The sequence below is a fragment of the Tachypleus tridentatus genome, chromosome 1 (assembly GCF_004210375.1).
Source record: "Tachypleus tridentatus isolate NWPU-2018 chromosome 1, ASM421037v1, whole genome shotgun sequence".
Lineage (NCBI taxonomy): Eukaryota > Metazoa > Arthropoda > Merostomata > Xiphosura > Limulidae > Tachypleus > Tachypleus tridentatus.
The window spans coordinates 66,130,030-66,144,762 of NC_134825.1; the positions used below are offsets into that span (position 1 = coordinate 66,130,030).

Here is a 14,733-nt window from a genome sequence, read left to right on the forward strand (position 1 = left end):
AAGGGTTATAACAATTTGTATCTGTTTAATATTAATATTTAATTGCTGTTTGAACTGCATTTAATCCTGCAATATAAGCTGTAAATTGCATGGCAAATATAAAATCAAAGTTGCATTGTAAGAATGCATGAGCTACTTGTGAACATACCTACTGGAGAATTATTTTAATTAACCTTACCAAATCAAATTTCTAATACTTTTATAACAAACTTTCATAAATGTTAGTACTTAAGTATGACTTTGTTTTTGCTGCTTTTGTGGTGAAACCTAAAAAACCTTTATGATAATACTGGTGCATGAATTTATTTGCTTGTGTGCTTATAACCTTTAAGTTATTCAAGGTTCAAGATTTTACCTTCCAATTTTTACCTCTGCTATTTGGACTTGAAGGGTATTTTTCACTGTTATGTAATTGTATTGATAACCATGGAAGTGCTTTTTATGTTTTGATAAATCTGTTTGTTTTTCTAGTATCTGGAAACACTTTCAGTACTTTTTTGTATCTTTATTTTTGAACCTTAACGTTGTGTATTTGATAGTGTTGTGCATAAGTTTATTCTAGAAAAAGTAAGTACTTATACTTGAAACAAGTTTTTTTTTTAAACTATTGTTGAAATTGTAATGTTTTTGCAGGTTTATATGTTCAAGTATGATTCTACTCATGGTCGTTACAAAGGTGAAATCCGAGCTGAAGGAGGAATGCTGATTGTTGGAGGACAGAAAATCCATGTTTTTCAAGAGTAAGTAATTTTCTGAAACTTGCCTGTGGAATTGAAAGATAGAAGTAACAAGTCCATTACTTTTAATTTTGTTTCTCTACGTTCTTAGCATTATTTACAAAACTAAAAAAAATATTAATTCATCCATGACATGTCTCCTTCTTGGCAATTTAAACTGTTAGAGGCAAGTTCAATTGCTTCAAAAGTTAACCTCAAAGTAACAAGAAAAAATCATCTCAACTATTTATATAACAGGAAGTTAGTGTAAAAAAATTAAGATTGTGAAAAGAACATTTTGAAAAGTTTAATTTAAAAACTGCTAATTTGCACATTTTAAACACTTTGCACAGATAAAATCCATGTCTGGAAAGGTGTCTTACTATCTAGTAAAAATTAATGAACAGACTACTATTAACATGGAAGTTATTGGAACATCTACCAGTTTTAGATCGTTGTATTAGTCATTGCTGTATCTTCTAAGTAAACTAATATAATTTTCTTCTACTCCCTAAAAGTTGGAGAACACTGCTTGTGACAAAGGAAACCTAATCTGTTGAAACAGATACCTTGAACCAAGTGGCTTAATGGTGTATACAATTTGGGAATTTCCATATCTCTTCTCACTCGTAAGAGAGAACAGTCTATCCATGTTTGGATTGAAGTAACATCAACCTTTTGCCAGTGTTGTGCACTTTTGAATTGATATTGCATTCAAGTAGAAAGTGAGAAAGTTTTACAGACTTTCTCTGAGTGGTCTCTAATTGTGCTAAAACATTGTGAAGACAGATTGTTTAGGCAGTGTATTCATGATAACTTTGTAGAATAGATGGCAACTACCTATTGTGGGGGACAAGTGTAGAGGATAACATTTCCAAAGTTCCATATTGGGAAGACTCCTTTAGTCATGAAAAGGAATGATGGGGTTACCATATCTTTTTTTACTTGGTTGTCATACATTGTGGTAATCTTGTTACCTTGGCTAAGTATCTGGTAACAAGGTGTCTTATGCATATTGGATAATGCTGATTGTAATAGCATTTAGAACTAACTCAAAAGCAAAAAACACATGCAACTGAGTAACAGCAACTTAAACTGTATTTCTCAACTTGGGTGAGATGCTTGTATTTGTAGTATTGCACCTCTTTGAATTGAAAGAAACAGTGATTTGTGCAATTGTAACCTTGTTTTCACTTACTGTTCCACTGTGTTGCATCATGTTGCTAAGCTTACTTGTGTAGAAGTAAGCTACCATCAAATATGTACTGAATGCATCTGTTTTCTGTGGGTCTTCTATTGTCAGGGTTTTGAAATTCTTGCTAAATTGGTAAATTTCTTTGGCAGACTGGACTGATTATAGCAGGAGGAGGATAGTCTGCTTACACATTGTGCTCTAGATGTTCTCCTGTTGCCAATCATTGAAAGATATTAAGGATGAACTTGCACACACATTATTAGTTTAACTATCTTTAATGTTTTATCTTAATTTGGGCATAATTAACCCTCTCAACACAATTCAAGGGCCACATAATCACATTTGTAGACTTGCATTCAAAATTTTATTGGACTATTGTCTTTGTTATCTAACTATGGTATCAAACTAGATCAATTTAAACTCTCATATTATACATTTGGTTTTTAACTTTTAAAGAAAAAACAAAAGGGCAATACTTTTTCTGTTATGTTGAATGCATCAGTAGTTCAACTTATCAAAATACAAAGTCTATAGTTTTGTATGAATTAGGAACTTAAATTACTGATGTTTACAGTCTATAATATAAAATAATGTCCTGTCTATTTGCTGAGATATTGCCCATATACTTGATCAAATAGTGGTCCTATAATATAAATTAGATATACACATTAGTATGACCCTAGTGACTTTTTGAGCTATTTTGAAGTACAACAAACAGTATGCATGTTTAAAAGTTCCTTAAGGCTTAACAAGTTAGAAGCACAATCTGGTTTAATTAAGACTTTAGAAAGTGGGCATGGCTTCTGTCAAGAGTTAAATTAATTTCTCCCTGATCCAGATGTGTTATAAGGAACTAAAGAATATGTAAGTAGAGCAGTTAATCTAGTTTGTCTAATATATGAAAGAAGTATCAAAATTCAGAGGGTGAACTTATCCCATGATAAGATAATGTTATGATTTTTAAGGTTTTTCTAAACATAGTAATTAAAATTTCTATAATGTAGAACTAATGCAAATTTTATTAACTTCATTGGTTTACCATATTCAGAATTTTACAGAAATTTTAATTGTGTAGAAAAGGGGGTACTCATCTCCAGAGGGTTAAAATATAAGGATAAAGAGGGACCTTATCTATCTAGATGGCTCCATCTGCTGAAATTTTAAGATACTTGAAGTCAACCCTTGGTCAAATATTATCAAGCCTTCCCTTAAATTAACTTCATCCACTATAACTGAAGAACAGTCTTTGAAGGCCAACAACCTTTAACTTTAAAGCTTAACTGAAAATTGTTACCTTGTCACAATCATTCTCTAGTGCTACTGCTTTTTAAGAAATGATTCAGTATTAACACTCAGTTTCCATAATTTTACTCTACAATCAAGTTCCCCTAATTCATTTTTCAAGAGATATTATGGAGAAATTAACCTGTTATTGTATGACAACATTTCCATTCCAGGTACTGTAGTAGCACACTAAACCACTTTCAATAGTTCAATGTAGTTCTGTAGGTAAGGTATGGAAGACTGAACACAATACACAAAATGTGGCTTAAGTGATCTATACAGTGGAAGTTTAACTTTCTTAAACTTGTGTAGTATTTCTGTAGAAGCAAAATAAAAATCCTATCTGCTTTGCTATTAGCAACAGCACATTGCTTGGATGGCTTAAACTAATGTAACAGCCCATCAAGATTTTTCTTCATAACACTCACTGTTATTTTTATCAAAACTACTTGTGACTAAAATTGATACCCTACATACATTACCTTACCCAATTGGAAGTCTGTTTATTTGTCCAGCTCACTAAATCGGCAGTCTTTTTCAGATAGCAACACAAAACATTGCAAGTTAAAACTAAAAGATTTCTACCAGTCCTGTAGTATTCCACATGTAATCTAACTTAACTCCAGTAAATGACACTTGGTCTGCAACTACCCACTCAAGGTTTAATTTAGTTAATAGATTTGGGGGGTAAATTATCTTAAGCACTTTATTCTCTAATTTATCTTCACAGTGAGTGTCCAAATTTGCACTCTTTTCTGAATCCTGAAATGTCAATAGCTACAATACCAACTGGAATTGTAAGTCTCATATTTTGCCTGCAAGTAATAACTTTACAATCTCTAGTTAGACAATTGTAAAGTTTTTTTTTTTCTCTATTTTATAGTAATCGGTCAAAGAAAGTGTCAGATGTTAAATATTCATTTAGTTAAAACTAAGTATACAAAATGTAATTTATAAAATAAAGGATTAAAAAATCTGAGATGTAGTACTTTAGTGTTTTGAGAATTATCTTGCAACCACATTTTGGAAAGTTTATAAGTCAAGATATGCTAAATTTCTATTTTTTTTGTAATTTAAGTCTAGACACTATCTAGGGAATTAGGTTTTGTATAACTTGCTAAAATATTACCACTCTGAGATGAATCTGGTGTGGGGAGATTGTAGCAATACCACTGCAATTAGTTAATACAATTCCAAAAATTTTGCAAGTCCCTTTTGATATGCAGAATCCTGGGATTGCAACCTCTCATTTTCTTCCTAAAATAACATCCACATGTTTTAACAATAAGACCTAGTTAATATCTGTATTCGACTGCCACTTGCTGGTACAGAACTCTGAAATACTTGTAAGTGGAGTATTTTCTTACTGCCTTAATCTCTTTTAATATTGATAGTTAATTTCATAAACTAGTCACTCTTGTTGCAGTTTTTCTTTGAGAAAAATTTAAGATCTTAATTTCCAATGCTTTTAATGCAATATCTTTTGTATTTTGTTTGTTAACAAGGATGAAACCTAGTTCCATTCCATGGGGAAAACTTGGTGCAGAATATGTTGTGGAATCAACTGGAGTTTTTACAACCTTAGAGAAAGCAAAACCACATATTGAGGGAGGGGCCAAGAAAGTCATCATCTCTGCACCTTCAGCTGATGCTCCTATGTTTGTCATGGGTGTGAACCATGAGAAATATGATCCTTCAATGGAAATAATCAGTAATGCCTCTTGCACCACCAACTGTTTAGCTCCCCTTGCTAAGGTCATCCATGACAACTTTGGTATTGTTGAAGGTCTTATGGTAGGTTTGTCTTAATATAATTCTACCTTTTAATGGAAATCTGTGTTAAATGCTCCTTGTATACATACAGATAAGTAATTCTTCATGATGAGAAACCCACTTGAAATAAAAATGCATCTTGGAACAGCTGATATGAGTAATGCTTATTGATGAGGAGAAAACAATGTTTAGACATTTCTAGGTCATCTTCAGGTTAAGAAAAGATAACCTAAGAGGTCAAAATGTTCTCTACTTCTCAGTAAGTGTTAATATCCATACTAGCCAATGATACATACAGATAAGTTAGTTGATGTAACTTCTAGGAGCTGAATTTTTTTTTTTTTTTTTTTTTTGTTTAAACCATTGTTCTTGTATTTGATCATAATTTCATACAAAATATTCCATTTGTGTTGAATTTGATAACCAACGAGTTGTCATGCTGTCTGGCTGTGATCTGTGCAATATTTAAAACAGTACTACCACTTTATGGCCAACAGTGATGTATTGTTAACTGTATCAAATTGCTTTAATATATGATAAATCATTGGGAATAGTCTGAAAGTGTAAGGCTGTTGTACAGTTATTTAAGGTATTGTATGTATTTATTGTTTAAACTAGTTTTTAAATTTTTTGCTGTAAATTTCAGAAGATTGAGAAAGTGACATCAATCAGTTGTCTGTAGTTTTAATCACTTGTTCACTTCATATTTTACAGCTTTTAAAAGTTAATTATTCCTGTATGCTTTATACTCTGCCTTTGTTTCATATATGAATCAAATTAATCTCTTAAGTACACATGGGGTGGATAGTGAATCTTTGGGTCCTTTCTTAATTTTGTATTAATAAAAGTTTGGGGGGTACTTGTTTCCAAAGTTTTAAATGTAACTGATCTTCCATGTTTAAATCAGTGACCTCAAAAGTTTTGGGGCCTGGATTAGTGTGTAAGTCAAACTGATCTTAAATTTTCAGATGTTACTAGTGGGAGATGGGGAATCTAAAAGTTCTCCAGGTTTAGCTGTATGTCTTTAAATTGACAAGAGTATGTAACTGGCTCTTACAAATTTATTCATTGTTTCCTATGAACTATAGCTAAAAATTCTAAATTTATTTCATGTACATTAAAGATTTTTGCAGCTGTAAGTTGTATACTTTGATAAAGAAAATTGATTGTGGAGCCTTTTTTTCTCAAGTTTGTGACAATGTTTTAAACTGTAGCTGTTTTTAAATTAAATATTTATTAATACTTTGACTTCAGAATCTCCTGTACATTAATATGATGTACTCTTTACTCCAACAGACAACAGTTCATGCTGTCACAGCCACCCAGAAGACTGTTGATGGACCAAGTTCTAAGGTATTTCCTATTTTCTAACATTTTAAATACTGAATTAAAATTTCATTAATTGTAGGTAGTGGCCTTTTCTTGATTAACTTTCTCTTGCAGGCATGGCGGGATGGTCGTGGGGCCAATCAAAATGTCATTCCTGCTTCAACTGGAGCTGCTAAGGCTGTGGGTAAAGTTATCCCAGAATTAAATGGGCAAGTATCTTTTTTCTGTTACCAGTAAACAATTCTGAAATATAAACTTAGCTTGAAAGATTCACTCCTTATGCTGTTAAGTCTTATTGTATCCCTTCCATATTTATTTGGAATTTTTCAAATAGACAAGTTATTGACAAATATTAAATTATAGTATTGTTATGGGTGTAAATGTCTAATATAAGATTACATTAGTTATCTCCAATTTTCTTTGGTCAGAGTGAGTTATCTTTGTTTGGTTACTTTAGAGTCATGAAGTAAATTGAAGTTAAGCTATTTTTTGCTTACTTCAGTTAACTGAGAGGACATCCTCTGTACACGCGTGCCATTTTTCCGCTGAAACGCGGATTTCCGTGGTTTTCAAACGGCCAATGATCACCCACGAGATTCATGTAAATTCGAGGAGAAAATATGAGCGATTTGGGGGCCGGGTAGGTGGTTTTTGAGGAGAAATCGTATTTTTTCAATGTTTATTGCAGAAAAAAAAAAAAAAAATCTGACCGCCATCTTGGAGGCAGTCTCTTTTCGTCTCGTGGTCTGGTATCGTGTGCATACCAGACAATAAAATATTCTCTAAGCTCCAAAGAAACAACAGCGATTGAAATGTTTAAAAGGAAAGATGTTCATTTTGATCCTGTAGACTAGAGAATGTGTAAGGACATTAGATCAGCAGCTTCAAAGTATACCTCAAAGCTGAGGGAGAATCGGAAGAAAAGGGCAGAAAGGCTTGAGGCCTATGGTTCTGTGAAATCTGGCCCAGCCACCTTGGCTAAAGAAAGTCCAGGAAGCTGCAGAGGCACAGAGAGCTGCCCATTCGGAGAAGGAGAGAAAAAAAGCTCGGAAGAGCACTGGAAACCCTGTCTCAAAAAAGAGGAAAGTAGCCAAGATTGATTAAAGGAAATTAAGTGTTTTGAAATTTGACTGTAATTTATGCAGCAGAGCAGAAGTTGATATCAGTGACTGAAAAACATTTTATTATCTGCAGCATACAGTGCCAGTGGTTTATTTTAAAGCATATCATTAATTTTATTTTGAAGCAATGTCAAAGCTTTCCTTGATTTGCTGTTTCAGTTTGTATTGTGAAAGAATGAAAAATATACTGATATTGAGGTACCAGTAATTTACTGACAAGATTGTATAGATGAACAAGTTTTACTGTAGGTAGTCATGTAGAGTAATTTTAAGTAATTAGAAATTTTAATGGAATACATGTAGCAGAGCAGTAGTTGTTGATGTCAGTGACTGTACAAAATTTAATTTGAGGCATATCACTGATATCAGTAGTTTAATATTGAACCATATCAGTAGTTGAATTTGTAAGCAATGTCATAGCTTTCCTTCATATGCTGTTTTAGTTTGTATTGTCAATTTGTGAAAGAATGGAAAATTCACTGACATTAAGGTACCAGTAGTATAATGACAAGATTGCATAGATGAACAATTTGAACTGTAGGTAGTCATGATTAGTCAAAAGAGTAATTTTATGTGATTTGAAAATTGTATGGAATATATGGAGCAGAGAAGTAGTTATTGGCAATGACTGTAAAACATTTAATTGGCAGCATACCAGTAGTTGATGATGATGTTATTGATGACAAAAAGGATAATAATGAAATGATTTGTATTTGAAATATTTACTGAGTTATTTTGGCTTTATTAACTCATATTACTAATATTTTGATTCAGAAAAAAATTAAACTGAATAAATAGCAAATAAACAATCTTAAATTTCATTTATTTGCTTATTTTATTTGTTAATTTTAGATATTTTGATATATCTTCTAAAAAGTGAATGCAAATTAAAAGAATAAATCAATCTGCTAAAAACTGTAAATGAAAGTTATAGTTTTTATTAGTTTGATTGTCTTTTAATTTCCTTTTGTTATTTTATGATATATATTGTGTTCTTTTCCAACATTGCAATGTCAAAAAACATAAATTATGTCCCAGATTGCACCAAATCACACCAAATAGCATCCATGTTTTTAAAATTTCCCGGGGGCATGCCCCAGACCCCCCCCCCCCAGTCAGGCAAGGCTGTGGCGCCTCTGGCGCCAGCCTATATACCTTTTTCTCTTTTTTCATAAATGTCATTGGCATGCCTGTCTGTAGGACATCTGTTTTTATAGGTAGTAAGTCTGCCATTTATTTGAAGACCATGAAATGATGCAAAACAAAATCTATAATAAACTAAACTTATTACTAATTTAGCAAACTTACTGGCATGGCTTTCCGTGTTCCTGTTTCTGATGTCTCTGTTGTGGATCTGACTTGCCGGCTTGCCAAAGAAGCATCTTATGATGAGATCAAAGCTGCAGTAAAGGCTGCTTCTGAAAGTGACCACTGGAAAGGAATCTTGGGATACACAGAAGATTCAGTATGCAAACTGTTTTATAAAGTCTTAAATGGTTGCCAGTGAAATCTCCAGAATATTAAGTAGCATTTAAAGAAAATCCATTAGTTGTACAGTATAAATTAATCTGTATGGACTTTTGTGTTTTTATAACTAATGTAGTTGTTAATCGATAAATAACTTGTGGTACATCATTAACTAGTTACTAACATTAAACTTCTGTCCCCAGGTTGTGTCATCAGACTTCATAGGTGATTCTCACAGCAGCATATTTGATGCTGCAGCAGGTATTTCATTGAACAAAAATTTTGTGAAGCTAATTTCATGGTAAGTATTTATTTATAAGAGTATTTGAACAGATGTGCTGTTCTTTTAAAAATTCTCATTGCTAAAATGTAGCTAGATTGACAGTAATGTTAATTGTGTATCTAAACTTGGTTAACTGTATGCTGTTATCCACATTGCATTTGTCTTAACTAAGGAATATTACCCAATTTACCTGTATCACCTTTTAAGTAAAACTAGGTACATTCAAGCAAACTTGAACATTAACTCTTGGTTTCACATTTAAGTTGTTAATAATGCTAAATAACACTCTCATGGTGCCTAGCTTCACATTACTAATGTACTGACAACTTTGTAGAATGTGTAATGTGACATCTGAATTACTTAACAATATCATGGGTAGAAACTTGCAGAATTGGTTGCAGGTGATTAATTTCATACTTAGGACATAATCTGTATAATTGTTTCTATCCCTGTTTTTACTTTGTTTTAGCTTATGGATTGCAAGATGAGATGTGCATTGTTTCTAAACTGTTTTTCCTCTCTCACGTAATTTCTTGTTTCAGGTATGATAATGAGTATGGCTACAGCTGCAGAGTAGCTGATCTAATTACTTACATACACAGCCGGGCCTAACCTTACTACAGCTGCAGAGTAGCTGATCTAATTACTTACATACACAGCCGGGCATAACCTTACTGGTACATCTGCCAATGTGGATGGAGTTGTCTTAAGCTGACACTCTTGCTTCTAGTTATTGATTCATTGTAACTTAACATAAAACTATTTGCCACATACTAGTACTCTCCCTCTACTGTTAGGGATTTTAGAGAAATCCAAAACTTTCCACTATTTCTTGTTGTTGTGCTAGTTGTAAAATAACTTGGTTTACTACGAATTTATTTCACTTAAGTATTTTTGTCAGTCATGTTTTTTGTTTTTTTGAGATTTATAGAAAATTTAAAACTATACTAGAAGAATGTTTTGTTGGAAATGAATAAAGTTACAATACAATCATAACTTGTTTTGTTTTCTTAAGCGATTGCAACATTTTTGTTTCAGGTGTAAACTTGGGTAGTTGCAAAATAATTTTTATATTCATCTTACAAAAAGCACTTAACTGGTAAAGTACTGTAAGCTGGAATTTGTTTTTAATGTCAGTCACTCACAGTATGAAGCTTTTAATACTGAAGAGCTCATAATTTGCAGTTCAGTGCAAAATATCTAGCACACAATCTTAAATTTTAAACTAGAATTAAAAAATAAACTATTGCTGCTTGACCTACAATGATGTATCTGTATCACATTCGATGTTAAGGTGGTTGACCTTAAACTCACTTTTTCTCAAGGAGCAAAAAGTACCAAATTGTACTCTTATTTGTGACATAAATCGGGCTTGTAGTGACACCTTAATCTTCTTCCTCACGCCCCCATAATTACAACAAATGGATAAGTTAATTTCGTCCACTGTATGAAACGTTAAAAATTACTTCTACTGAATCCCATATAAATCAATCAAAGTAATTGACCAAAAATTGTTTTTAAAGCTTCCCTTCACCGTAAATAGAACATCACAGGAGTCCATATTACATTTCATTAGTCATTTCATAATACACTTGTTTTTGATGTATTTGTTATCGGTTATATAATGAATTTAAGTTAACATAGTTAATCGGGCGCTTAAGGAAGGTAAGATGGTTCCCCAAACGCACTTGTAAAATATTTTTAATCAAATGGTAAACTTGCGGTATTAATGTAGTCTCTCGCGCTATATAGCTTACGCCATCTGCAGACTAAAACACGAATGTTTTTAGTGCCTCTTTTTGCAAAAGTGCTCAAACATTTTATTTCGCATTCAAACCAAACGACAGTGTTTGTAAACGTCGGAATATTTATCTTAGTTTGTTAAAAACGAGTTAAACATTGTGGTAATGTTTAGAACAAGTAAAATCTTAAGCAAATCGTTCACTTCCGTCCGTTGTTTTGGAACTAATTAGTAGAGCAAGACTACAGTAAACACGTGAGAGGACTATTTGGATTAGTTTATAGGATACTTCCAGCAGTCGTGTTTGTTTTAACTGTCACAATACGATGTTATAAAACGTAGAAATTTAAGTAGGTGAAATTGTTTTTATATTGTTTTTTCATATACTAATTAGTTTCCAACAGAATCTAGATCTTCCATCTGTAGAATTAACCAAATTTAAGAACTGCAGAGATGCCAATCATTACAATTTTGGTGTACACATCACGACTATACGCTCATACAGACAAATATTACGACTTGTTGCAACTCCCAAATTATACATCACGACTATACGCTCATACAGACAAATATTACGACTTGTTGCAACTCCCAAATTATTATATATTATACAGGCCTATACAATAAAGTGATAAATTGTTCCCCCAGGGCTTGAAAGGGGCGAAAAGAAAATTTCTAGTGGTACACAAATAAATTTTGATGATAAATAAACCTGTCCAAATGGCTACTTGTGATAATCATGTTTGTGCGTGAAATAATAAAATATTTATCTCCGACGTCTACCAATAGTTTTGAGTGCGGTGCTTCTCCATACTGGGTACGTGGGAGAATCAATAGTTACGTCATCAGTACTTGTCGGCCAATCAGCGCTCTCGTAGATGGGTATTTCTCGTTTTCTAAGCAGCATAAACACCAATGCGATTGTTCACAAGATGGGGAAAAAAGGCCTCGTTCACCAGATTGTCTTGTTTCTGGCAAATCTAAAAGGACTATCTGTGAATCAAATATTTAGGAAAGAGTATAGTGCAAAATATCTGGTCATTGCATAAAAGGTCGGGGACAGTCGTGCGTTTTGTATAGTTTGTCGCATCGATTTTTCTGTGGCGCATGGCAGGATAAACGATTGCTCCAGACAATACAAAATCGGCATCTCACCAACAAAAGGCTGAGGTGAAGACAAAAACGATGCAGATAACATTTATGAGTAAGAACTCGGAATATGAAACCATAAATGCAGAAGTGATGTTCACGCAATTCGTCATTGCTCATAATTTACCCCTAACTGTAGCCGATCATGCAGGATATCTTTTCAGAAAAATGTCCCCAGATTATGATATAGCAAAAAAAAAAAAAAAAAAAAAAAAAAAATGGCTGTGCTAGAACCAAAACTACAGCCATTGTACAAATGTTGGGTTGTGAAGATAAAATGATTTCAAGCACACTTACTAACAGTGTTTACAGTTCATCCACAGACATGGATGACTCAAAACGGTATCCAGTGGTTGTACGATATCTGTACGGGCTCTATCTACAATCATTACGCTCAGTCATTTGAAATAGTTGACATCTCTGCAATTGTGATGTACGTCTACAGTGTGTTTTTCAGTAGTTTATTCAAAATTATCTCCAGATTTTATAAAGTGCAAGAAATGCAAGTTCTAAAGTTTCCTATTTGTAATTGGACATGCATATATCATACTTTCGATATCTAACGGCGTGGTTGGTTAAATTGCATGACCAGTGCAAGTAATCACTGCTATATAAGGAGATAAACTTCTCGTATCTTATTTGTCTTTTAATATATAGTATTGACCCTAATTAAGGCCTTTGGGGGCTTTGCAAAGGGGGACACTAGCTACATTAATTGGGTCATGTGATGGTACCTCTTATAAACACGTGCATTTATAACAAGTGGTACCGAATATAGGCTATTTACTTTAACTTTGCATATTGTAAATCAGTATTCACTATTACTGTGAATGCAGTAACCATTATCAAAAAATCCTGCGAATCGGTCCTGCTATCTATTGAGTACTCTTGTTCAAAGTGTCATTGAATTTCAATGCTACAACGAAAAAGAGTGGAAAATCATGGTTTAGGTGACAGTTATCAGTATCTGCCTTTTACCGGGAGCGCGGGCCGTAATTAGGATCAATACTGTAATTGTTTTAGTCGTCACTTAAGTTTTCTCCGTTTGAACAGTGGACCTTTAGATAGTTTTTGAATATTCGTATTTTAAACTAACTTTTCGGGCTACACTTTTCTAATGAATAGTGAGGTTTACAGTAACCTTATAACGGTTGAAAGTCGAACATGTTCGGCAACAAAATTTGGTCCTGTAGAGTGTGAATCGAATGTTAAAACCACCAACTTATGCTAGGCTAAAAAGTAAAAGTAACTCATTTAAAGCAAGTTTCTCCGAAATAGAAAAAATGCCAAGAAAAATCAAGTAATACATTAAAATAACTGATACAAAATCCAAAACTACAGAAAAACCTGTTCTTAGTGCATTGTAATACCAATAGAACACCTTCAAACACGAATCAAACAACCATTTTACAGATAGTTTAATATCTATAAATAAATGCGTATTAACAACGAGACTAGATACATCAGAAGTGAGTTCAATTATAACAAGTCTATGTAAAAATTGTTTAGTTACACAACAAACCTTTTAATTGTGCTATGATAAAAAATATAGAAAATTGAGTTAATTTGGTTAATAATACAAAAATAAACCTTCATAAGATAGCCATAAAATGTTTGCAAAAATTAAACCATTTAAAAAACAATGCCATGTGTTTATACTCAAGTTAAAAAAGCAAGAAAACTCGTTGCATTAATACGTACACAGGCTAACAAGATGCACTTGCAATAAACAGGATGCATGTAAAGAAAACAATGGAGAAAAAATACGGAGCATATTCATCCTTAAACAGAGGTACATATACAAAACATACACTACTCAGCTAAGGTAAACGCAACGTTTCTCTCCCCTCTGGCGCCACTGGCAGACCCTCAAGTATGGCATTTGTCTATTTAATTACTCATTAGTGACATTTTAAATGTCTCGGGCCAAAGTTCACCTTGATGGCAACGTCCTTGATCCGCAAGCATTACACTTGGACTGTGTTGTTACTATCCGTTGCAGCCATTTCTTCTCTATTGTAGAAACCCCAGATCTTGGTCCAGACGGCAACCGCCTCCTCACAATGACGCGATGTAAATGGGGACTGGTCTGTGATTACCTTCTGTGACTACATCAGGGGTTCCACTCTCGGCTTTCTCATAGTTTTTTTTTTGTTTGAAGTTAAGCACAAAGCAGCACAATGGGCTATTTGTATTCTGACCACCATGGCAATCGAAAGCCAGATTCTAGTGTATAAGTCTGCAGACATTCCGCTATGACGCGGGTAGGGCAGTTTCTTATGAAGCTGCTTGGATAGTGGCATTAGTTGTTTGAAAGCTTAACTTTTCTAGTGTCAACAAGTTGGTTATTAACACAACTTCTCCATCTCTGATAAGATCAATGGAGGCTTGAACTTCACAGGACTTTCTTCTGCCAAAGGAGAATATCCTGCCCAGAAAGACTTCAGCAGAAGATAGATATAATAATCAGTGATGTCGAGAAAACCCACTTGTAGAGAAAACTATATACAGGTAAACATCGATATAAAACGCATCGATAAAGCGCGATAATCAGTTGGGCGCGATGGGGTCTTAGGCCCCAAATTTTTTTTGGGTTTCTACAGAGGCCGCCGCTTAATATTACCACTGCTTAATGTAATCAGCCGGTTAATGTGATCAAAAACCAAATCCACTTC

At 33.4% G+C, this 14,733-nt stretch overlaps 1 protein-coding gene across 1 annotated transcript in view; it reads left to right on the forward strand.

The window, feature by feature from the left end:
- Positions 1-10,164, forward strand: part of LOC143250824 (glyceraldehyde-3-phosphate dehydrogenase 2-like) — a 15,745-nt gene extending 5,581 nt beyond the window's left edge. The window contains exons 4-10 of the mRNA XM_076501879.1: positions 634-740; positions 4,701-4,989; positions 6,265-6,321; positions 6,412-6,506; positions 8,718-8,883; positions 9,089-9,186; positions 9,711-10,164. Of these exons, the coding sequence (XP_076357994.1) occupies positions 634-740; positions 4,701-4,989; positions 6,265-6,321; positions 6,412-6,506; positions 8,718-8,883; positions 9,089-9,186; positions 9,711-9,780 (882 nt within the window). The 3' untranslated portion in view covers positions 9,781-10,164. The remainder of the gene's footprint in view (positions 1-633; positions 741-4,700; positions 4,990-6,264; positions 6,322-6,411; positions 6,507-8,717; positions 8,884-9,088; positions 9,187-9,710) is intronic.
- Positions 10,165-14,733: the final 4,569 nt, after the last annotated feature.